Source organism: Cricetulus griseus, chromosome 4 (assembly GCF_003668045.3).
Source record: "Cricetulus griseus strain 17A/GY chromosome 4, alternate assembly CriGri-PICRH-1.0, whole genome shotgun sequence".
NCBI lineage: Eukaryota > Metazoa > Chordata > Mammalia > Rodentia > Cricetidae > Cricetulus > Cricetulus griseus.
The window spans coordinates 164,773,625-164,800,924 of NC_048597.1; the positions used below are offsets into that span (position 1 = coordinate 164,773,625).

Sequence of the window (27,300 nt, forward strand, 5' to 3'; positions counted from 1 at the left end):
GGTCCTGAGTTCAATTCTCAGCACCCACATGGTGGCTCACAACCATCCGTTATGAGATCTGATGCCCTCTTCTGGTGTGCAGATATACATGGAAGCAGAATGTTGTATACTAAATAAATAAAATCTCTTTTTTAAAAAAGTATATTCACATTTAGTATTGCTAATAGCAAATGGTGAAGACTATCCAAATGTCTATCAATTCATAAACAGAAAATAAGCAATGACATATCTAAGTAGTAGACTGTTACTTGGACACGGAATGCAATGGGGCACTAATATATGTGATGACATACATGATGGGCCTTAGGCTCAGGGAAAGACACCAGACACAGAGGCAACTTTATGGTATGTGTCTTTTACACAAAATAGAAAGAGGATTTGTGTTGTGTAGAGCTGGAGGGAGAAAAGGTGATAGCTGAAGAAAGAGTACAGAGTATAATTCTGAGGGGATAAAAATGTGAAAAATGTGTTGATGGTTACACAAACCTGTAAATATGTTAAAAACCACTGGATAGTAAAATTACATACTTTAAATAGGTATATTGTATGGCATGCTAATTATATCTCATAGAGTGACAGAGATTTTTAAAAGTATATACAGACTTCTTGAAATAAAAGTCACCATGTTGATCAGCCCTAAAATGGGGCTTCTGGTTCAATAAATCTAGAGTGAGGCCAGGATTTGCACCTCTAACAAGTGTGCCACTGATATTTATGCTGTTGGATCTGAGTAAGAACCATACTTCCAGAACCACTTCAGAAGGCCCTGCTCATGTCCTCTGCTCTCTGGCAATTGGGATTTCTAGTTTTGTCTTGGCCATGCTCAGCATGGGAAAATGAAGGCTTCTGATTTGTCTGTTTTAATGAGGGCATGTGCCTAAACTTATTGTAACTTGATATACCATGTTTAGTTGGTATCTCTGGGAGCCTGCCCTTTTCTAAGGGAAATAGGTGTAGATCTGGGGGAGAAAGGAGGTGGGAAGGAGGAACTAGGAAGATAGAAGAGAGGGGAAATTGCTATCAGGATGTAATAGATGAGACAATAAATAAAATTTTAAAAAATTAAAAAGAGCTGCAGACCCTAACGCAAGATACAGATTAAACCTAGACCCTCTGTGGGGAAGTCGCTGTTTCAGAAAGCATATGAGACTATTTCAGGACAGTTGGTATAACTAGCTTGGACATGAAAAATACCCAAGCATCTTGTCAGGAAACCTATGCATCCGTCATCAGAGATTCTATTTTGAAATTAATACATTCTTCACTTGAAGGACTCTATCAGGTTTTATGTAAAAATCCTTAATACTATTTTAATATGGTCATCTGTTACCTCACAGTTTCCCTTCCATAAACACACTCTGAAGAAAGTCATGAAGGATGTGTTGATGAGTCTAATCATAAGAGTGTTTGTCATAAGCTACACAAAAGCAAACATTTAGAAACCACTGGGACGTTCCATCACAGAAAGTAGAACAGACTGTGATGCATGGGTTTCATGCCACTTTCTAAATAAGCTGTGTCCGAGAAGCATTTAGACTTACAGGATCACTGTGATGCTGGCACAGAGTTCCCGAGTACCTGCATCTCGCCTCTCCTATTGTTAACTTTTTTCATTAGTGTGGCACATTTGTCACAATTAATGGATTGATACTGATAACTTATTAACTAAATGCCATGCTCTACTCCAACTTCCTTGCTTTTTACCTGACATCCCCTTTATTATTCGGGGTACCCATTTGACATTTTGCAACCCAGTCTCAGATTTTGTTTCTATGACCTTGAGAATTTTAAGTACTACTGGTCAGGCATCTTGTGGATCCTCTGCCAGCTTGAGCTTGTCTGGGGTTTTTCTCATGACGAAACTGAGGTTGTATGTATTTGAGAAGACTCCCAGAGGTAAATTGCCAATCTTACCACATCTATTCCAAAAGCACAGACTACCAGCCTGGCTCAGCACTAGCAAGCTTCACTTCGATCAACTGGCAGCGTCACTCAGGTTTTCCCACTGCATGGCTGCTTTCTAATTTGCTCTTTTTTTTCCACACTGCACTCTTTGGAGGAGAGGCAGCAAGCTCAGTTCACACTTCAGGAATAGAGTCATGTTCCAACTTCTCAAACACAGAACATCTACATTAGTTATCCTTAATTCTTCAAGGGAGACTTGCCCCTTTCTTTTGTTTGTTTGTTTGTTATTTGCATGGGCCTGGGCTTACAGACACGTCTTGTACAGTGCTGTAATGACTCAGCATTCCTTTATTTGCCTGTCAGTCACTCCTCCTGAGGAGCTCTTCCAGTTGGCTCTGATACCCCTTGGCTTCTCTCTCATTTCTTGAGTTGCATCTTTTAGCACTTTCATTCTTTCTAGCACTTCAGGATGCTCCAGGCTCATGTACTTATTGTCACAGGCCTAGAATCAGCCAATTCTTCAAGAAATCCTGGTTTGGCTTGGTTTTCTGTAGTATAATATCAGATACCAGTACCCAGGTGCTAAGTGTCCTTATAGGTATGAGGATAACAAATTTTATTATATCATCAAAATTCTAAGAGGTATTTAAATTGAACAAAGTGAAAATCAGCCAAACATTAAAATAAGCAGTTTACAAAGCATTATGATTTTATAGGCTCCTTCAGATATAGGGAAGGAGATACATTTACTTAATAGTGTGTTCCAAATCCCTAGTTGGGATTTGTCACTGTGTGACCATGACAAATAGAGCACATTTATAAACCAGGATGGAATAGTATACTATGTTCTGGCCAAACCACACACCCTGCTGGGATTGCTGAGATATTATTTTTGTGACATATGATTGCACTAATGACTATCTTAGGACATCCAAAGATAGGTGTTTTTTTTTTTTAATTTTCTTTGTCATGTATAACTACAATTTGAAGGTTTCTGTAGTTGCCATGGGTTCATTAGGAAGTACCTGCCCACGATTGATACAAGGTCACAGAGTTGCCTATTGACAGAGCTGGACTTAGTGTCTGAAGTCTGAGATTCCACCCCAGCTTTCTTCCCACAGCACTGGGTCCAGGGTGTAGCAGACCTCAGGGTAAACTGAAGACATCTTGGGAGTCACACACCCTGAAGGGGGTAGTTTACCTTGAGCAGAATAGGGTAAAGAATTGGATACCATGTATCACTGAAGAGAGTGGCTGCAATGCAGTTCCCTCTCCCCAAATGTCTCAACCTGCTTTTTATAACTGCATTTAAATACCTGGGTACTTTATAAAGAAAAGAGATTTGTTTCGTTTATAATCTGGGGACTCAAGGGCATGGTGCTGGTAGGACGAGAGTGTATATAAGAACAAGGGATCACACCACCCACTGGAACACAGAAAACAACTCAGGAGGCCAGCTCTTGGTCTTAATAACTTTCTCTTGGGATAACTAATTCCATCTCATTAATTTCCTTAATCCTTCCCAAGGGCATGCCCACAATGACATGGCCCTATCTTGTAAAGGCCTAGCCACCTGTACACTGCCATACTGAGGAGCAAATCTCTAACATATGAACCTTTTAGAAAAACCACAATCAAATAAATGAAAAAAAAACCTACCAAATTGTAAAGCCCAAACTTTTCATGAACGTGAAATGTATTTTTCCAGATTCTTTTATATTGTAAAATGCTAGAAATACTCTATGAGTCTACATCTGTTTAGTAAACCAAAACACCCCTGACTCCTACAAAGTTGAGGAGCATGGATTGCACCTCCCAACTACAGAAGAAAGTTTCAAACAGCTATGCTTAAGGTGAGATCCAGGGAGTTATGCTGTTGTTATGGTCTGCATGTCTATGCCCCCATGAACAGGATGAATACCTTTCTAAAAGGGGACCAAGGATCTCACTCATGCCTTCACATGGGAATGCATAGGCAATCTCATGCATTGGTTATTTATTTATTTTCCAAGAGAAGGTTTTTCTGTGTAGCCTTGACTGTCCTGGAACTAGCTCTTGTAGACCAGGCTGGTCTTGAACTCACAGAGATCCGCCTGCCTCTGTTTCCCAAGTGCTGGATTAAAGGTGTGCACCAACGCCACCCCACTGCTTACAGTGTCACATATTGGATGCAGCATTCTGATGAAGACAGTAAATCTGCTGTGCCTTGATCTTGGATTTCTTAGTCTTCTCAGAAGTGTGAAAAATAGATTTCTATTGTTTATAAATTAACCAGTGTAAGGTAATTTCTTGTAGCATCTCAGACAAAAACAATATTCATTAGAATAGCTAGAAATCACATTTTCTATAGAATTCTGATATGAGATCTTCAAAGTTGCTTCTCCAGAGACCAATGATCACAGGTGGCATGTTAATGTAAAAACTCATGGAACCATTTTACTAATTCTGTAGTTAAAAATCACACCACACATTCCATTACAGCTGTTAGGTCAGTTAAAATAAACTAATGAATCCCTATGTTAAAGAGAGAGCATACCATCTTATTGATTCGCTTATTGATAATGTGGGGATTTATGAGAGTTGGTCTAACTTGCATATTTGTTTTTTTTTGTGGACCCACACAATAATGCTATGGTATTTGTGTTCCTCATAGAAGTCCCAACCTAGAAACATCTCAAATGCCTATCAGCAGGAAAGCTGATGAACAAATTATGGCAAATTCATCCTTTTTAGTTCCCTACTATCACACAGCAAACTTCAAGACATCAAGGTTTCCACAATGGCATTTCTCATGATTTTGTAGACTTGATATGTTCAGCTGGCAACTGATGTGGCCACGATACATTCAGAGCATGGCCAAACCTGGGACACCTAAAATGGGCTGCTTGTGGCAAGAAAGGCAGTAGCAATGAATTAAGAAGTTACTGCAACAGTCCAGGGAATGGAGGCCAGGAGTGCAGCAGGAAGCGCATGGGGAACAGCAAGGAGTTGACTGTTGGATGTATTTCAAAAGAAGAACTAAGAAGATTTGTTGATGAAAGATATGAGACAAGTTATGAATATCTAAATGTTTTCATCCTGAGAGACAATCAGTATAGCAGGGGAAGATTTTGGCCTGCGGCTGGGGAGGTCTAAGGCCCTATTGCAAATGTTACTACAGTTGTTTGGTTATATGGATATGTTAAGCCCATCAAATTGTCTCTTAAATGTTTCTGTTTATGCCCATAGATTAGTGTATATGCCCATAGGAACTAATTTTTTCAGTGTATAGTAGTTACTACAGAAACTCATGTGATCAAAATGATGACAATAAGTGAAGAATGCTTAGCCCTAAAGAGGACCTTCCTACACCTTCTCCTAGGCTCAGGGAACATTGTGGAAAAGGAGACAGAAAGACTATAAAAGTCAGAGAAAAAGCAGGAGTGTTGTGGAGTACTGTCTTCCAGGTGTGACACGCCACTCTATTCATGAACTCACAAGAGCTGTGATTACCTGCACAAGATTGTACCATCAACATAGGGAGGAAAGGGTCACAGATAGGACCCATCAAAGATAGGAGAGGAACATAAGATCCCACCTCCCTGAGGAACTAATGGCAGTTGTTTTATGGTAGTACATATACTAGTTTATTGTTCATATTCCTGTAAATTATTGCTCTTCATAAAAGCAACCCTAATTAAACTTACTGGGGCACACACACACACACACACACACACACACACACACACACACACACACACACACACACTCACACATAGATTCAAAGTAGAAAAAAACTGGCTTGGAAGAAGACTGAGAGTTAATGGGAGGTGAATATGAGCAAATGTATTATATATATAATATACAAAAATGTCATAATAAAACCCTAATCATGCATAACTAATATGCAATTAGGAACACTAAGAGTAACAAACAAAAGAAGATAAGAAACAAACAGAAAATGAGACTGAAAAAAAGGAGTCAGTGTTTTAATAAAGCCAGAAAGTCAAATTTTACAGATAGGTCAATTAAGAGGAGCCCCAACAATTGATCTTGGATATAGTAACACAGAAATTCTTGGCAACCTAACAAGATCTGTTTTAGCAAAGAAAAAACAAAAGCTTAATAACGGACTAGCTTCCAGTGTCCATCTTCCCATGGCAACCTTTTGGTGTAATACACACTGGAATCGCTCTTTGTCAGAATGATGGGGAAAACATTATTTGGCATCAGAAGTAGGCTCTCTGAGGAAGAAACCCAGTGAAGATGAAGATCATCAATTATACTGAGAAAAGTGGTGCTGTCCAGGAGCCTCATTTCCATGAAAGCCCTGCCACGGTGATGTGAAGGGATTGCAGAATGAGGGGTTTGACCTGGAGAAGCACCAGACGCTTCTCTCAACAGTGCCTGCTAATGGGGCAATATGCCCAATGGAGGCAGACCAACAATCTATGGGTGCCCTGGTAGACACTGTAAAGACACTGTAGTCATTTTAACAATTCTGTGTTTGGAAAAACCTCTAAAGGTGATTCATCGGTGAAAGAATAGCCTTTCCAACCAATGATGTTTGATCAAAGAGATTATCATATCTAAAAACTGAAATTTAGTTGACAAAGTGTGTCATATATAAGAATTAACTCTAAAGGAAGCTGAAGTCTTGATAGAAACTCTAAAACTTTACTTTTTAGAATAAAAGAAGATGTGATCTTAGGGTAAGAAAATATTTCTGAGACATGACACTGTACAATCAAGAAAGGAAAAGTGAAAATACAATGGACATCAAAAATTAAAGTTCTTGTTCTTCAAAAGACAGCTAGGAGAAAAATGAATAAGAAAGAGAAACCAGACTAAGAGAAAAGATTTGAAAATCATATATGTAATAAAGAACTCGCATCTGGAATATCAAACTTCTCAATTCTCAAAGATTCAAAATAAAAATAATTAGAAAAATATGAAACAGATACCTCACCAAAGAAAGATACAGAGATGACACAGAAGCACATGGAAAAGCCCTCACTGTTTTCAGTTGTTAGGACAATGAAAGTCATAATGTAATACCACTAAATATCCATTACAATGACTTACCCTATAAAGTATTGGGTGGAGAAGTAGGGTCTTTCACAAACTATGAATACAATAATAGCCATTCAAGAAAAGCATCTGAAGGTTGTTTTTTTTTTTTTTTTTTTTTAAGAGGTAAAGGAACACTAGCCCACTCGAACATGTGGCTCTGCACTCCCCCCTACCCCCCATTCCCTTGGTTTTGCTAAAAACCATTGTATCACATTCCTAAAGCTATTCCTTCATTTGGCCACTTCTTCCTCCTGAGGCTGACTACCAAAGTCCAGCAGTGCAAAGTCCCCTTTGGTTCACCTAATTAACATGCCCAATTAAAATTAAATACCTCATCCTAACATGGGTTTCCCATTTTAACCTTTATATATACCATTAGTCCCACATCTGTCTCCCCTCTATCCAGAGGCAGTCCTTTGTCCCTCTGGGACAAATACTCTTTCCCCCTTTCCCTTGTCCTCTTCCCTTTCTCCCTAGTCCCCCATGTCCTTTACCACTGTGTTCTCGCCCATTCCAACACAGACCTCCCATTCTTCTCCTCTTAAAGATGACTCCTGTAAGGTCATTTGCTGCTGTTTTTCTGCCTGAGTCAGAAAGCAACCACTTTAACTTTTCTTCCCCACTTAATAAATGATCTCTCTCACACACACACACACAAAAAAAAAACAAGTGTTTGGGTGTGGTCTGTGCCTAATCTGGGGTCTGGGAGGAAGCCCCCACTGTACGGAGGGTCTCCTGAAGTAAATATATACTACAACATGCAATAGTCATTCTACTTCCAGGCATCATACAAAGAAGGTTCATGACAGCTGGACTTGTGTTTCCAAAAATAAAGAAAATTTAATCTGTTGGTTTACTGGTAAATGGTCAAACTGTGGTATGACCCATACAACAGATTATTATTCAGAAAAAAAAATATGCTATTGACTTAAGTTCTCCTGGGACTGACCACAGAGATAATGATGTTGGTTAATAGGAACAAGACAAAAATCAAGTCAGACTTAATGATCCATTTATAAAAAATTATAGAAAATGTAGATTCTTGAACAGTGACAGAAAGCAAATCAATGGTTGGTGAGAAAATAAGGTGAGGAGGTGAACGCTGGTCATAAGACAGAGAATACCAAATGGCATGAGAAAAATCTTTGGGGGCAACTATCTATTCATAGATAGATATATGTATGCACAGTTCAAAAGAAATTTCACACTTTAAACATGTGCAGCTTGTTGAACATCAATTATGTTTCATAAACTGTGATATAAAAAAACTGGGAGAGATATTTGCTAGATATAAGTTCAATGCACAAAACATATACTTTCCTCATTTAATGCTATTACTATTTGGGTGTGTATGCATCTTCATGTGTGTACAGGTAGGTGCACATCCATGAAGAGGACAGAGAACTGCCTCTGGTGTCATTCCTCAGGGACTGTCTACCACCTTTTGTTCTTCAGACAAGGACTCTCAGTGGCCTAGAACTAATCAAATAGGCTAGGCTGGCCGACAAGTGAGCTGAGCCCCAGTAATCTAACAACTCTCCAGTGCTGGGATTACAAGTATACACCATACACTACCATACATAGCTTTTTTTTTTTTTTATTTGCATGGGTGCTGGGAAAAAAAAAAACTGGGAGACTAGTATAACTAGAGACAGACAGTTCTTTTGAGGAGTTATACCAACGGGCATATCATGTCCACTCTGCAGTCCACGAGCCACATGTACCCTGGGATAACCATGAATTGTTCTATTACTTAACATCATTACCCTGAGGTCAATTCATGGAGAATTTAAATCAATGGCATATTCTTTTATGTTGTGAATAATAATTCATTGCATGTGTCATACCACAGTTCAACCATTTACCTTTAAATCAACAGATTAAAACCATGAACTTAATGAAAACATTATGAGATTTTCTGTGACTATTTTTTCCATAATTTAATTATGTGATTCTCAAATGTGAACTTTCTAGATGAAATCATGTTGCAGTGTCAAAAGGTTGGATCCATTTGGGAAAGTGATTTATGGTGGCACGGAGGGAATCAAACTTTTAGTTTTAGGTTTTGTTTTGTTTTGTTTTGTTTTTCAAATGGGACACATTCCAGGAGACATATTTGTCCACTAACCCAGTAGGAAAGAAAATTTAGCAATAAAGGAGACACCTGTAGCAGTGATAATCTTGAGCAGACTAGAAAAGATGGAGACTGACATGCAAGCAGCAGGGGGGAACGGAGGTTATACAGCTCAGATGCCAGAAGCAGATGGACACAGAGTGGCAGCTGGGCAAGTTCTCTTTGGACTGTGTCCTTTTTAGCAAAACCTAAAGCAAGGTCGTTAGATGGGAACAAGGGAGAAGCTCTGCAAGTCTATGAAGAGAGGAACGAAGTGAGCAGAAAATGAAGCCGGGGAAACAGTAAAGGTTCACCCAAGAACAGTGGCCATGAATTTGACAGGGGGTGGGGGAGTGCATATGGTCGGATAATCTTCTACTGCTAATGTGTCTGCAAAATATGCCCTGTTCCTCCAGACTTTAAACCCATCAGATTCATCCAAATAGCCCCCTGCTGTCCATCTAGTTACTGTTTCACTTTTCTTTACAAATGTGCCCTATGCATCTTTGCTTATTGTCCACCCTTGCTGCATCCCACACTGAGAACTATGCTTGGTAGGCAGTTGATGAGGAAGGGAGACTACAAGGAGCACTTTCCTCCTCCCTCAAGGAGAGTCTGTAACAGCTAAGTGAGGCAGACACTCCTAGGGGAAACTATGAATATTAATGTGCCTTCAAAGTGTCCTTCCTGTGGCTGTAGCTAAAATCTTTTTTCTTTAGAGGGGAAAGGGATTAAGCATGCCCAAAAGTATTCCTGTCCACCACCGAAGATATGAGTTAAACATGTTCTCTCATTCTGCCTCTTATATGTAAATAAAATTTATATTAACACCGCCCTCCTTAGGATTATCCTAATTTGTGTGCACCATCTGTTTCCTGCTGGGACTCTGATAGAATGAATACCTGTTTGTGAACAATGACTTAATAACTCTATACTCCATAACAGCCTCAATACAACAACAGCCATGGGCCAGCAACGTCGCCACCCTCAGGGAGTTTGGTAGAAATGCACAATTCCAGATCCAACCCCAGACTTGCTGGATCCCAGTCTAGAATTTGAAAATTCCAAGATGTTTCCTTTGTAAGTTGCGACCCAAGGAGCATCACATTGTTCTAAATTTTATTAAAGCTTTTTGAGGGAAAAAAAAAGAAGTTAAGGGAAAAAAAACAAGCCAAGACTTAGTTCAGGTTATGGGATCTCACGTCTCAGAAATCTAACAGGACCCATGAATGGTTTAACCTGTTACTCTTGAGATTAAGGAGTCCCTGAAATAAAATGGTTTATTGAAGCATTGCTGATGTTATTCCCAAAAGGACTGCTTCTAAGACAAGTTTCCAGAGCTCCCAGGAGCAAGGGCAAGTACTATTTGGAGAAGTATCTGTTAGAACAAAAGAAGAAAGAGCATTTTCCTATTAAAAGATTAGAGGAAGGGTTATATGAAGAGAAAACTGCAAGACAAGGTCAGCCAGCATGGAGAAGTCAACATGGTTTATCGATGGGTTGGTGATGTAAGCAAGGTGTCGGTTTAGGTTTTAGCATACATTCAAGAATGTAAAATGATCTTTTGCCATTTCCCTAGTCTCACTTTGCTTCTATCTGTAGAGCCTTCTAATTAATTTTAGAATACTGTTGAAACTTTCTCTTATCAAGCTTCATAAACACAAATACTAGAGAGTCAGTTTAGGATCAAAATGTCAAGTGTGGGAATAAGTCAGGAGGTATATTAGTTTTGTTGTTGTTGTGAGCAAACATCCAGCAGAAATAAGGAAGTATTTACATTGCTCACGGTTTTCAAGGTTTTAGTCCACCATAATGTGGGGTTATCACAGAGGTACTCACACCATGGCACAGCAGCCACACTTTAATAGAAGAGACCAGAACTTGCCCAGAGACCTATTTCTAAACAGACCTCATCTTCTGCAGTTCTACCATTTCCCAACAGTGTATTAAAATTTTGAATTTTATCAATGGATTTAAATGATTCATAATCTGTTTGTCCTTGGAAACATCTTCACAGACATACTAAGAGATATGTTGTAACTTAAGCAGGAGCTTCTCAATCCAACCAAGTTGAATCAAGATCAATCATTGTGGCAGGTCTTGCTCTGTCATCCTTAACCATAATTCACTATTCTCCATATTGCTCCGGTTCCCAAGAACCTCTAGATCTCTCAGGCATGTATTCTTTATCTTCCTGCCAGCATCTTCCTTCATTTATCTATTTACTTAACTTATAATCTGAGCTCACTTTTTTTTGAGGGGGGGCAGGGGCCCATCATTACACTCCCTGTTCTGTCCTGTAAACTCCTTTCTTGGCATCTAAATTTCAGTTGGGATAAGAATGTCATTTGTCTAATTTGTCTATTTGGGCAAAGCTTTCAGCATTGGTGTCTCTCACAGACTAAATGAAGGGTTAGCTATCAATTTCTGAATCAGCAGTCATTAGGTCATGTGATGTGGAACATAGCTGCCTTAGGTTATCTGTTCAACAGGGGCAGTGAAAAAAATCATGCCATGATTATGCCTAGTCTTAAGTGATTCAAAGCAGGGTTTCAAATCTTGGTTGCAGACTCCTTCCCCTAAAGTACTCACAGGAACATCTGTATCTCTGGCAGCCTCTGATATCAAGGCTAAGAGATTACTTCATGTTCAGGGTATTTCAAGTGTTGTATAACAAAATTAATTACGTTTAATTAAACTTATCCATTTTTTATGGCCCCAAACAAATCCAGAATGCCATGTAAGCTTATGAGATGGCAGCTCTCCAAAGGCTTTTGCTTTCAGAGACTTATGTAATTTTAGGGATTATTTTACACTAGCGAGTCTGATGAATGGCCTTTCAGCCTTGGTTTAGCAGCAAGAATTAGTCTCTGGGTCCTAGAAAATACAAACTGTGTCTTCTCTTGTTCCTAAAACCCTGCAATAGCTTGCTCCCTCCCTCAAACAAGCACTGTCCTTTTTCCATCTGCTCATTTTATGATACACTATAATTATGCATTTGGTTCCTTCTCCCAACTAAATAATTGGAGGCAGCAGAGGGAAACAGTCTCTCACAGGACAGGTACAGAGTGTGCAGCAGGCTCAGTAGTACAGTGAACCAATGGCTATTCTCATTTGTTATGTTTCTCTCAGGTTGTGAGCTAAACCAGGACTCAGAGTGTTTCTTGTTCTGCAAGCAAAGAGGTACCTAACATATTTTACCTTGGCCCAGACTGAAGGAATATCTTTGTCTCTAGTTCATGCTGTCCAGGGCGTGGAGGTCTGTCTGACAGGAGCTGACAGAGCAAACTTGACCTATTACCTAACTTTTAGATAGTTTTCAAAATTAGCAAAGAACACACTGAACTGCTTAACAAGAATCCACTCAATTCTACAGATAAAACACAACCCAAAGTATTTTATAAAACAAATGCCTTACAATATATTTATTCAGTATTATATAGAAGCAGCCAATAGGCTTAATTCCTCTTCAGGATAAACAACTAAAATGACACAGCATAAAATCAATGGTAAGCCTTTAGTTTATGCACTCTTGTACTTCGTGATCTTTGAAAGTCTTTAAGGACAAGAGACTGTCAGAAACCCTAATTTCAAAATCTTCTTGGGTTTTTAAACCCTGATTTCCTTTCTTACTTACCTTTTCTTAAAGTAATTACAACTAGTTTTATGTCCATAAACTCTATCTCCTTCCTACAGAGGTGACTGAACAGTGTACTGCACCATACGTTTAATCAAGTTCTCTTGATTTAGGGTGGATGGTTTATAAGAGCAAGAGGTTTGGGAAAACCAAGCCAAAGCAATGTCTTCTGGACAGGGTAACACTGTTTCACTCTTATATTCACAGCAGCTGTGACTGTCTGCACATGACTGAGCCACTCGTGTACCCCTCCTCAAACATGGCTAAGGGAAGGGTACATGACTCCCGTCAGAGCTCAAGAGCTCCTAAGAGCTCACAGATACTAGGCAAGGGAGTCAGTTTTCTTTACAGATGTGTTCCCTTGTAGGTTGACCATAACCCAGTGGATGACCCCAAAGCCATGCATTTATAGGCAACACTAATTGGACTTAGGAGGACATGAAGTTGGGAGAGGGATATGAATAGGGGGTGGTGGCCAGGAGGAGCTGGAGGGAGGAATAGTGGATAGATTATGAGTTAAATAGTGTGTGGGTGGGATTCTCAAAAATTAAAAAGATATCATATTAAAAAGTTAGTACATTTCTCTTGGTTTACTATGAGCATTCATTAAATCAAAGCCCTAATTATGAATTATAGGGAAGGTGCTATATTTAGCCTGAAGGGTATATAAGATGGATAAAATACAATCCTGTTCTCAACTGTCTGATAACAGGGTAACAGGTTTATAGACAAAGGTTGATTCTATCACATGACAGACACCATAACAGAAGGAAATAGAGGAGGAAACATGCTCAGATTATGGGCTACAGAGAGAACTCTCAGGGAAGGCAGGTTGAAGAATGTGCTGGTAGAAGCAGAGATTAGTTAACAACCTCAGGGTTTGGGAATGTTCCAATAAGACTTAACTGAGTAAAGGCTGAAGATCACAGAATAAGCTATGGACCAGTCACTAAAGAGGAGTCAGCAGGAGCAGTGTAGTGCAGAAGGGGGAAAACTGGCAGTCATGTTGATTGTGGGAAGATGGTCACTCATGGGGACACTGAATATACAAGGAAGATGAGACAGTTTTTCAGAGACAAATACAGACAGGCTCAGTTGGAAGTGTTAAAATACTTAGAGGTTGTGCAATCAATCTTCCTTAAGAGTCAGGATTAAATTTACAGCTATTACTGAAGATTAGTTTTGGTAGTGAACGGGATAGGAAGGTGGGGTTAAGAAAAGAACCCCAAGTCTGACAGTCTACATTAAAATCAATGATTTCATGTCAATGCCCAGCTTTCTCCATTTCTCCATGACACCTGCTAAACAGATGACATGAAGAATGTTTTCAGAGGTCAAGAGAATGTACAAATAACTGCCAGCAACCTGTAAGTGTAAGTACAAGGTGTTACTTTTGAGCAGGCTAAATTACCAATACAAAACCTGCTTCAGAAGTTTATCACATATTTTAATTTTATAATCTATGGAAGTATCTTTCATATTACTCAACACAATGAAATCAATAGTACTTTATAGAAAATGTTTATTTTTTTGAACTAAATTAAAAAATACTCATTCTTTGTCAGTGCTAATCCATTATATTGTTTCTTCAGAGATAATGAAATATACATAAAAGTATTAGCCATTTAACAATAACATTAAGATTTCTGTATTGTATGAAAGATGGGTGTGAACAAGGAATCCAGAACCTGCTTGTAAAACAAAGAAACAGGGACTAGGTACACAGCTTAGCAGTAGATCACTTGCCTAACATGTGCAAGGCCTTCCACAGCTCGGTGAAAACAAACAAAATAAGCATTTCCAATGGTGGGTAAATTCTAATAGAGTACACAGTGCAAAATGGTAAAGTGTACAATACATCCTTATTTTGAGTATGTTCCTTGATGTTTCAAAACTCAGTCTGTAAAAGAAAACCAGAGATGTGATCGTTTCTGTCAGAAAATTTATCCTCTGAGAATGGGACACATAGTACCTAACTGCTCCGTAGCTCTTTTCAACATCTTGCCCACATAATGATGTCCATCAAAGTCCATGAAGGCACAGAGAATATTTAGTTTTGACTTTTGAGTAAGTGTAACACCAGCTCTTCATCCTCTGCTAAAGACAGGCCTGTATCCAAAGGCTCTAACGTTTCCCACTTGGCTTTCTTTCCATGCCGACTTCTTGGTTGTACATCGTCCAAGTCCTCTTCAGTGTTGTTCCTTTTCCTCATTCCTTGCTTCTTCTTGGTGTCACTGGTGGGAACAAATCCAATGATTTACTTTATAATAATTAACTCAGTATAGAGTCAAACATTTAAAATGGGACAGAATAACCCAAATGTAAAACAGATAGTTGGTAAAATGGCGTAAATATGAGACCAAAAGAAACCACAAAACCAAGATACCAATGCTATATATATACACCTGCCCATAAGTGCACGGTTATAGGGCCTATCACAAACCAGGCACATGAAGTGTACTGTATAAACTATATGACATTCAATACAATAATTATAGGGTACTCTGGATATATTATCCATAATTTGAAGACACTGAGAAGCCCCTTAGGTATGCCAGAGTATAGTCTATCCTTGTTTTAACATAACAAATTATCTCTATTTAAAGTTAAGCTACCCTTTAGGTAGCAGGCTACATAGGCTCTAGATACAGTAGTATCAGGTACTACTTCTAACATTAGCTGAATTACATTATGATAAAGAACCTAAAATGTCAAAAAGCACCAAATCAACTTTCTTCCGTTAAAAATGCATACCTAATGTGCACACACAGTCTTAAGAAACTAAGTACTGTTGGATAATCCTGCACACATCCTGAATACTGGCCATAAAAGTAGAACTAACTTCTGAGGGGGCAAAATAATCACTGAGTGCATTAAAGACAAAACACGGGGCAGATGAAATGGCTACCTGATTTCAATCCTGGGAACTCACATGACAGAAGAAAATTATTCTCTGACTTCCACAAGAGGCCATGAGACACTCATAGATCAATAAATATATTTTAAAAAATCATCAAAAAACTTAAATATATACATATACATATATATACATACATACATATACATATATATATACATACATACATACACATATACATATACATATACATATACATATACATATACATATACATATACATATACATATACATATATATATATATATATATATATATTCAAGATGACTCAACTGAAGGGCATGGAGCAAGATGGCAGCTGAGTAGAACGGCTGACAATCTCCCCTGTCCCACAGTCACCAAGTTGAATAGCTATTTACATACTAAGTGATCAGCACAGAGCTAAGGAAGTCAGCAATCATTTCAAAATAGCTCACTATAGTAAGAAGACATTTTTATAAACCTCATGGTAACCAAAAAAAGCAGACATCTGTAACTGACAAATGCTAAACAATAACAGGAAATCAAAAACAAAGTAACAGAGCATTTTCCTCAATTACCAAGAAAGACTGTGATCGACAAATAACCACAATACTAGATATTTTATACAGAACCCACCCAAATACCAACAAAATATTGGAACTAATAAGCAAACTCAGCAAAGATACAGAATGTAAAATCAACATATAAAAATCAATAGCATCACTATAACAGTGAGTTATCTGAAATACAAATCAAGAAGCCTATTCTATTTATAGTAGTTATAAAAATAAAACATTCAAGAATACTTAAGGCAAAGGAGCTCAACAATGAGATACTAATGAAAAACTTAAAGAGGAAACAAAAAAGTAAAAATGCATTCTATAGATTAGAAGAATCAATATTGTTTAAAATGTCCAAAGTGACTCCCAGAGTCAAAACAATCTCCATAAAAGTGTCAATGTCATTCTGTACAGAAGTTGGGAAAACAATTCTAAAATTTACATGGAACTAGGAAAAACAAATACCTAAAATTTACACGAACCCACAAAGAGGTGGGAGAAGGGGAGAGAACAGGGGGGAGGAGAATACGGAGGGAGAGAGGGGGAAGGAGGGAAGGAAGGAGGGGAGGGGAGAAAACAGTAGCCAATCAAACTCTGAGGTTTAATTATTTACTTAGAATTATTCTGAGAATTAAATGAAACCAGATAAATAAAAACATACAGTAGATCTTAACACATTAACTAACTTTCTGCATAAAAATTACATCCATTCAAAAGAATTCTCACAGTGGCTGTATATAATAACCAACAAAAAATTCTACATAAGTATTATATTATATTCCAACTACATGATGTATTCAAAAAAGAACAAATTGTTCAAGTTTGAATGGACTCCATTACTGTTTAGAAGATAGCCTGATATAAAAGTGAAAGTGCCTAATCAGCATATCCATTTATAACCAGCTGGAAGCAAAACTATAGATAAGTCCCCCATTTACCTCCTAGAAGCCCAAATGCTCTGACTCAGCCATTTTCTTCACCAACAGAGGAAAGGCAAGCTAGATGGCATGATGTGGCTATTCAAAGCCAGAAAAGGACGCCTGGAGCATGAACATGAAAGACTTCAAAAAGAACTCAGCCAGCAAAGAATTAAGATAATTATTTTAAAAAAAATAGAAGCTAAAAAAAAATATTTAGGCCTAATGTGCTTAGGAGTGTGGCCAATTCTGTGCCAATCCCACTAGGTTATAGTGCCATGAATAGATGGTGAAGACAATGCTGGTTTTGTCTAGCTTGTATACTGAGCGCACCTTGGAGAGGCTCACAGAAAGCTTAATTAGTAGGCTCTACTAATGCATCTTCCTCATTTAATGTGCTCTTGCACATTATATTCTCTGCAGAAAATAGCTGCTTCAGATTTTTTTCAAAGGAAAATCAGATATGAATGTTACCTATATTCAATAAGCAACTGAAATTTTAGGAAGACATTTTATGATTGCTTTCTATAGCAAATAGTGATATGAATAACAAATCATCTGGTAATAGGATGGGAATTCTACAGATAATCTTCCACAAAATTTAAGCCCTAAAACATAGTAGTCAGAAAAACAACAATCTGGTTTCATTCAAAAAGGCCTCTTTCCAATGTTCTTCCAATGCTAGAAGCCCTCAGCTGTTTCACGCCCTGCTTTATTAGGCAGGAGGCCTCTGTCCTCTGAGCACTTGGGCGCTCACTGAATCTAAGGAGGGACTGACTGGGCTTCCTCATCAGTTAGCCATGTACAGGCCATGTCCAATTAATTTCTTAGTTCTTAAATTTTTCTTCTACAAATCCTAGGGTAGCCTGTGGCCAAGATCTATCAGGTAGTGTATAGTAGTTGTGATGGTTAATACTGACTGATAAATTGACAGATCTAGAATCACCCACAAGACTAACACCTGGGCATATCTGTGAGGGAGTTTCTTGATCGAGTTAAGTGAGATGGGAGAATCTACCCTAAATACCAACTGTAACACTCCATGAGCTGGGGTCATGTACTGAATAAAACTGAAAACCACCTGGGCATCAATATTCATCCCTCTCTGCTTCCTGACTGCAGATGCCATGTGACCAACTTCCAATAGTCCTGCTGCCATCTCTTTCCAGCCATAATGGACCATATCCTTAGAACTAACCATTCTTCCCTTAAGTTGCTTCTTCTCTGGTATTTGCTTACAGCAACAAGGGGAAAAAACAAAACAAAACAAAACCTCACCCACAAAACACAACACCACAGTGCAACACAGCAACACACCACCAATGTCATTTAGCAAATAGTTAGTAAAACCTCCTGAAAATACTGAGGCTGGAAAAATAAAAATGTAACTCCAAAAGAGAAATGCACAATATGAAACCCATAAAGTGAACCCCAACGAACTGAAGGGGGCAAAGTAGCACAAAGCTAACAGGTAGGTAGGTAGGTAGGTAGGTAGGTAGGTAGGTGTCTTCAGTGTGGGCAGAGTATCTGTGTTTGAGTTCCACGTTTTATCCTCCTATCAGCACCCCTAAAGAACGTAAAAGTGCTGACCTCTTTCCCCAACCTTCAAATGTTTGAGCCAAATGTCAAATAGGGCCATATTACAATAAGCAAATATTAATAACCTACCACTTGATAAAGCACATCATAAAACATAAAAACAAGGTTTAGCTTGGAGCACCAAAAGCTCCACCAATATCAAAGTCAAAAAATTCAGAGATACTAATCTTTTAATAATCTAAACCATAGAGACTTCATTAGTAATGTGTGCTTAAAGAAAAAATCATACAACTAAGTAGAGAGTAAAATATTATCATTTGATATGTAATATAAATAGACAGCAAGAGGGAAAATCATTGACTGAGACTTTACTGGAAACAGTAATACAGAAGCATGCCACAGTACCTACACCAAATACCTGAGCCAATTATTTACTGGTAATAACGAAGAAAAGTGAAAAGTGGAGTGCGAAGTTTTAATATATTAAGAACTGACTTTTAAATGGGACATGACTTTCTTATTTCCTAAGATCTCTGAACTCCAAACTCAAAAATCTTCTAGAAGCAGAACTTATTTTATTATAGTTTTGATTTTTCTGGCTTCAACATTGAAATTATTTTCAGACCATTTAAATTGTATTTCCTACAACAAGAAAAGCATCTGTGTTAAACTCAAGAGTAACAAAAGATGGTGGGAGGAGACATGACACCCCAGTCTGCACAATGGATCAGCATTTCCACCAGTGCTCTCTATTGGGAGTAAGGCATCTCTTCCCTGCTGTCATGTCTTGCATTTCAGACTCATCTCCAGATCATCATCTTCCCTTGAAAGGTACACAGGCACACAACTGGCCTATTAATATAGATCTCTTTCCTTGAATTCAATATAGCTCAAATTGTTTATTAGTCATTTGACATCTAGTATTTCTACTGTCTGAAACTAATGTGATTTTTCTCACCTGTATGACATTTGGCAGCACCTTTCAAAAGTTTTAAAGTAAGCGTGCCCAGAATTTTTTCCCCCTGGGAATCTTGCCCAAGACAATAATTAAGGGTATGCTCAAAGATTTCTTAAGAAAGATACTTAAGATAGAGCTATTTTTAATTTCGGAAAGTTAACAACCCTAAAATCTGCCCCTAAAGAATTAATTCATTGAACACATTATAAAATTAAACATGAGATATTAATTAGCTACTGCAAAACTTTCTTTATGAAAACTGAAAAAATTAAGAAACCAACACAGAATGAAGATCCATCCACATTTTAAAAATGTATGTGTGGAAAATGATTTGGAGGTTTATTTTTAAATGTTCTTTTTGTTAATGCATGTATCTTCTGCTTTTTCTGTAACCATCCTATATTAGTCTTTGAAATAAAAATTAAATTCAAAGTTCTAAGTAGCTAAGTACATGTTAATTATTCTTTATAATTCCACAGAGCTTCAAAGCACACAGTGTGGGAAAAAAGGGGGGTTCCCATTGATAACTTAGCACAGAAACAGGAATGGTAAGACTTGGTAGTTCAGGATATATGGATGACGGGTTATTTTCAGTAGTCTTTAAAAAGCTAGGAGTTGTAGTACACCACTGTGATCACAGCACTTGGGAGGCCAGGGAAGTTGCATTGCAGGTGGAAGCCAACCTGGGGTGCATAATGAGATTCTGTCTCATAAAAAACAGAAGAAAGCAAAAAAATATAAGCTAAATTACCCCCCCCAGCCCTTGTTTAGGCTGCCAGGGCATCTCTACTTTCTGTAGTCATGTGCTACGTTTAGCCTACTTCTTTCTAATAGGATCCAGTAGACTAGAATGGCTATAGATCTTATATACATACCCTACCATGAAGTTAGTGTCAGTTAGGATACATAATGGGAAAAAGAATATTGGAATGAAAAGTAGCTAAAAATCTCCACTGGTGGGAATACAGGTAACTACAGGATCATTATTACACTATTAGGTTACATATTTAATTGCAATAATTGTCCAAAGCATTCATGATTCAAATACTAGGATAAATTATTCATTCTTTTCTTAGAGAAGGCTTTCAACAATTCTTCAGACTTTATTCAGAGAGGGCTTAACTAACTACTTCATTAAAAGTAACTTCCAATTATGCCTTCACCAGTTATTTCTTTCAAGGCCCTCATGACCAACTGTGTCCTACTTTCTGCTTATTTCTTTATGGTCTGTCTGCTCCCCAGCAGTATACACTCTATAAGAGCTAGGATCCATTCTTTTTCATTCTCTGCCTACTGTAGTGTCAAGTTTGAGTTTGTTAACTATCTGCGTACATAGAGTAAATGATGAAGAACCAAAAAATGACACTACCCAGTTTCTGGCTTTGTTATATAGACACTCTGTATATCAAATAGATCCTATGGCATTAATTTCACAACATCATTCATTTCGACCAAGGCAGAATATTTTTGCAGACTATTCCAAATATAGGGGCTGACATTTTGAATATCAAGCACTTAATGAACAATTCTGAAATGGAAAATAATAAAAGGAGACATTTCCAGAAAACATTATAGTTTATCAATTACATATCTAGAATCTTCTTCACCTTTACTAATTACAATGATTATCATGCATCACTGACCTTACTGCGTTTCATATCTGGCTTTCTTTTTACTTTCATTAGGTCTTCAACAATAATCTTGCAAGTTAGGCATTATCATTTGGTTGACTGTGAAAAACAGAGCTTTAAGTAATATGTCTAAGTTCCAATACTTGTAAAAGAAATTAAAATTCAAAGCTTTGAATGCAGGAAACCAAATTGTTGTTGTTGTTGTTTTTTAAACACACACTTAGTTTCCCCAAACCCACACTTCTTCTCATGTTGCAAAGTTTATGTCAATATCCAAAACTACATGGGGTGATGAATGTGAACAAACACTCAGTTGTCTCTTGGTTCATAGAACCTCATGTTGCTCACATACCACTCCTTGCTAGAGTAACTACTTTTGCACTATCGATGCTTCTGAGATCATTCTACAGGACTAGATAGAGAGGGAAACTGACTCTATGATATACTTTTCCATCAATCAGAAACAAGTACGGGGGGGGGGGTTATATGTTGCAATAGCGAGAACAAAAGAAAAATTGACACCTGACATGAATGTAGTTAACTGCTCACATTAAACAGCGTATTTTAAAATATTGTCAGGGATTAGGAAAACAACACATACCCGGATCAGAATGTCCTTTAGCTGGCCCTCTGTCCTGCAGCGAGCGCCCCGGCTTCAGGTGAGGCTAGTCACTGCTCTGCCCCCCAACCTCCCCCATCAACCCCTGCTCGCTTCTGCCTGAGCCCACCCAGACCAGAAGGGCCACACTGAGTCTGGACACACCTCACCCTTGTCCACCCATCGCCCTCTGCCATCTGGCTGCCGCCAGAGGCTGAGCCCTCCTTCCTGAACATTACACCAGTAGCACAGACATTAAGTTTTGCAATTAATAAATGGGACCTCCTGGAACTGAGAAGCTTCCGTAGGCAAAGGACATAGTCAGTAAGACAAAACGACAGCCCACAGAATGGGAAAATATCTTCACCAATCCCACATCTGACAGAGGACTGATTTCCAAAATATACAATGAAGTTAGCCACCAAAACACCTAACAATGAAATTAAAAAGTGGGGTGAAGAACTAAATAGAGAATTCTCAACAGAGGAATCTGAAATGGCTGAAAGACACTTAAGAAAGTGCTCAACATCCTTGGCCATCAGAGAAATGCAACTCAAAACAACTCTGAGATACCACCTCACACCTGTCAGAATAGCTAAAAGCAAAAACACCAATGACAACCTATGCTGGAGTGGATGAGGAGAAAAAGAAACACTCCTCCATTGCTGGTGGGAGTGTGAACTTGTAAGACCACTCTGGAAATCAGTATGGCGGTTGCTCAGAAAAATGGGAATCAGTCTACCTCAAGATCCAGCAATTCCTCTCTTGGGCATATACCCAAATAGTGCATGTTCATACAACAAGGACATATGTTCAACCATGTTCATAGCAGCATTGTTTGTAATAGCCAGAACCTGGAAGCAACCTAGATGCCCCTCAACTGAAGAATGGATACAGAAAATGTGGTACATTTACACAATGGAGTACTACTCAGCAGAAAAAAAAAGCAATGGAATCATGAAATTCGCAGGCAAATGGATGGAACTAGAAGAAACCATCCTGAGTGAGATAACCCAGTCACAAAAAGACAAACATGGTATGTACTCACTCAGATTACCAGCCTACAATCCTCTTCACCAAAGAAACTAGGAAACAAGGACTCTAAGGGAAAAATGCCTGGACCCAAGGAATGGGAAGGGGCAGGATCTCCTGAGCTAATTGGGAGCATGAGGGTAGGGGAGAGGGAACTGCCAGAATGAGAGGAGGAGAGGAGAGGAGGAAATGGAGGAGCAGAAATATTGAGTTGGGGGAAGGACAGAGGAGAGCAGGATGAGAGACACCATAATAGAGGAAGCCATTATAGGTCCAAGGAAAGATCTGGCACTAGGGAGATTTCCAGAGACCTACAAGGATGACACGAACTGACAATCTAGGCAACGGTGGAGAGGATAACCTAAATGCCCTTTCCCTACAATGAGACTGATGACTACTTTTTATGCCATCCTAGAGCCCTCATCCAGTGGCTGATGGAATCAGAGGCAGACACCCACAGATATACACTGAACTGAACTCTGGAACTTAGTTGTAGAGAGGGAGGAATGAAGATCAAAGGGGTCAGTACCAGGCTGGTGAAACCCACAGAAACAGCTGGCCTGTACAAGGGGGAGCACATGGACCCCAGACTGCTGTCTGGGAAGCCAGTTTACAGGACTGATCCAGACCCCTGATGGATGTCAATTAGGAGGCCTCCAAACTCTAGCGCCCCCCCCCCCCACGGAGGTGGATTAGTATTTTTCCCTGGTGTAAGAAGGGACTTTGACAGCCCATCCCACGTGAAGGGATACACTCTCAGCCTGGACACATGGGGGAGGGCCTAGGCCCAGCCCAGGATGGTGGGTGGACTTTGGGGAGCCTCCATCGAGGGCCCTACCTACCCTGCCTGGGGAGTGGAAGGTGGATGGGGTGGGGGGTTGGGAGAGAGAGGGAGAAGGGATTGACATGTGAAGCAAGCTTGTTCCTAATTTGAACTAATAAAATTTTTTTTAAAAAAAAAATGTCCTTTAGCTGGAAAATTACATTCCCTGGGTTTGAAGCTTGTTGAAGTTAGAACTATTATACCAAGCCTTAAGAATGTTTCAAGTGTTATAAGACATGGCTGTGATCTAGGCTAGATTTGCTAAGAAAACCTATCAATACCTACCAAATGCAGTGCTTTATTGGAATACAGTGTAGTGGAATTTACTTTCAAGGATATTAGGGCAAGGAGTTCACACAAGCTGGACTTTGGAAAAGAGGATGTACTATATTAGAGCTCCTGCCCTGAGGAAGGCTGTGTGTATTTATATGTGTTTCATCATAAAACAGAAGATCAACACCAATGTACACCTTAGAAACCTAACAAAAGCCAGCCCAAAAGGCTGCGGGGGGGGGGGGGGGGACACATTTTATTGTAGTATCAGTACAGATCTTCAACTTCATTATCCTTCTCTCTTTTTTCTTTTAGAATGCAGAGAAAAGAATTGTAGACTGGTCTAGTTGCCAAGAAGATGAGGTGAGTATTTAGAGGTATAGAAACAAATACTCCCTTAAAAAAAAAAAAAAAATCCCTGAAGTTTAACTGTCTGTGGAAACCCAGTGTAGACCCAAGTTCAGCATCTCAGTGCCCAGTTTGGGTAACTATTTCTACAAAACTTTACTCAGTCAATAAATGCAGCTTGGATTTTTTTCCCTACATAATTTAAAACTAGTAATAAATAAACATGTAATAATTCACTTTAAAAAATTCTCCAAAAGTTTTGACTATTCTCAAGTATTGACACTTTAAAATTCAAATAAGTTGTGTCAGAGATGTTTCCCCTTATAATTTTTAATTTATAAGATCATGGTAATAGACCTAATAGAGATTAATCACTGCACAGTGTACTCTATAAAATCTGATGCTTCCTTCTATGGTGAAGACTACTACTACTTATGCAGTAATAAGAATGCATAACATTCTCAATGCCTAAATTCTCGATTTTCTGCTGGAACTAGAAAGAATTATGGGGGGAGTGGATGTAGCACAGGAAGATGTCTAGAATTCATTATAAACATAACTAAAAATGCTTTAAAAAGTAATCTTAGATCAGAAGTCTAATAATCAGAAAATATCTGGGTTGGTAAAAATGAAAAAAGGGAATAAAAACTGCAATTCTCACCACCATACCTTGACCACATTTCCTTTCATTAAACATCCACATATAAACAAGTGAAAGAACTTGTATGATAAGAACTTTAAGTCTCTAGAGAAAGAAACTGAAGAAGTCATCAGAAAATGGAAAGATCTCCCATGTTCTTGGATAGGTAGGATCAACATAATAGAAATGGCAATCTTACCAAAAACAATCCACAGATTCAATGCAATCCCCATCAAAATCCCAACACAATCCTTCACAGACTTTGAAAGAACATTATTCAAGTTCATATAGAAAAACAAAAAACCCAAAATAGCTAAAACAATACTGCACAACAAAGGAACTTCTGGAGGCATCACCATCCCTGACCTCAAACTCTACTATAGAACTATAGTAATAAAACCAGCTAGGTATTGACATAAAAACAGACATGTGAATCAATGGAATCGAAGACCCCGACATTAATCTACATGCATATGAATACCTAATTTTTGACAAAGAAGCCAAAAAGGTACAATGGAAAAAGGAAAACATCTTTAACAAATGGTGCTGGCATAACCAGATGTCAACATGTACAAGATTGCAAATAGATTCATATCTATCACCATACACAAAACTCAAGTCCAAGTGGGTCAAGGACCTCAACATAAAACCAGTTATTTGGAATCTGACAGAAGAGAAAGTGGAAAGTTACCTTGAACACATAGGCACAGGAAACCACTTCCTAAATAGAACACCAGAAGCACAAACACTGAGATCAACAATCAATAAATTGGAACCCCTGAAACTGAAAAGCTTCTCTAAGGCAAGGAACAGTCAACAAGACAAAACGACAGCCTACAGAATGAGAAAAGATCTTCACCAACCCCACATCTGACAGAGGGCTGATCTCCAAAATATATAAAGAACTCAAGAAACCTGATGGGGAATGTACTGTGTATGTTTATCTTATTGATTATTGAATAAAATAGTTTGGCCAATGAGGCAGCAAGTTAGGCAGGACTAGGAGTCAAAGAGGATTCTGGGAAATGTAGTAGAGAAGGTGTTCCAGGCAGGAAGTGACATAGCAAGGAGACTCATATTTAAGCAAGGAGAAACAGGAAGTGGCCCTTTTCCCCTCCGCTCTTCCTCCAGCGGGACAATGTGATCCACCTGCAAGGAGGGATGCCAATAAGGTGTCCGATAAGATAAGTCTTGTAAAATATATAGATTTATGATAATTGACACTGAGCTAACAGATGAGAATCCTAGTCATTGGCCAAGCAGCATACAAGTCTCTCTGTGCATTGGGGCCCTAACTCAGGTGGGCGGCTGGCGTAGAGCGCACACATGGAAGTGGGGTTCGGTGGCTTATGGAGGAAAGATTTATTGTAACAGAAACCAGTCAACAAAATAACAAACAATTCAATAAAAAATTGGGGGTGGAGAGCTAAACAGAATTCTCAACAGAAGAAGCTCAAATGGCTGAAAGACATTTAAGGAATTGCTCAACATCCCTAATCATCAGAGAAATGAAAATCAAAATGACTCTGAGATACCATCTTACACCTATCAGAATGGCTAAGATCAATAATACTGATAACAACTTATGTTGGAGAAGATGTGGAATCAGGGGAACATTCGTCCACTGCTGGTGGGAGTGCAAACTTGTACACCTGCTGTGGAAATCAGTATGGTGATTTCTCAGAAGACTGGGAATCAATCTACTTCAAGACCCATCAATATCACTTTGGGGCATATACCCAAAGGATACTAAATCGTACCAAAAGGACACTTGCTCAACAATATTCATAGCAGCATTATTTTTAGCCAGAAATTGGAAACAACCAAGTTGCCCCTCAACTAAAGAATGGATGAAGAAAATGTGGTACATTTATATAATGGAGTATGACTCAGCTGTAAAAAAAACAATAATATCATGAAATTTGCAGGCAAATGGATGGAATTAGAAAAACAAAAACAAAAAACCATCCTGAGTGAGGTAACCCAGACTCAGAAAGACAAACATGATATGTACTCCCTCATAAGTGGATACTAAATATAAAGTATAGGGTAACCTGACTACAATCCACAGCTCCAGAGAAGCTAGAGCCTTCTTCCAGTAATTGATGGGACCAGATGCAGAGATCCACAACCAAGTAACAAGCCTAGCTCTGGGAATCTAATCAATAAGGGGAAGGAGGGAATATATGAACAAGGGAGAATAAGATCATGTTGGAAAAAATCTACAGAGACAGCTGAACCAAGCTCATGAAAACTCATATACTCTGGATGGACAGCTGTGGGACCAAACTAGGCCCTCCATATGTGGGAGACAGTTGTGAAGCTTGGGCTATCTGAGGAGCTCGTAACAGTAGGATCAGGATCTATCTTTGGTGCATGAGCTAGTTTGTTGGAG

General features: G+C 38.7%; 1 protein-coding gene across 2 annotated transcripts in view; it reads right to left on the minus strand.

Moving 5' to 3' along the window:
• Positions 1-14,219: 14,219 nt before the first annotated feature.
• Positions 14,220-27,300, minus strand: part of Ddx10 (DEAD-box helicase 10) — a 164,553-nt gene continuing 151,472 nt past the window's right edge. Inside the window, exon 18 of one of the 2 annotated variants that reach the window (XM_027415099.2) lies at positions 14,220-14,941. In XM_027415099.2, the coding sequence (XP_027270900.1) occupies positions 14,758-14,941 (184 nt within the window). In that variant the 3' untranslated portion in view covers positions 14,220-14,757. Of the gene's footprint in view, positions 14,942-21,235; positions 21,291-27,300 lie in introns of those variants that run through there. The other variant, XM_027415100.2, reaches the window with a different exon arrangement.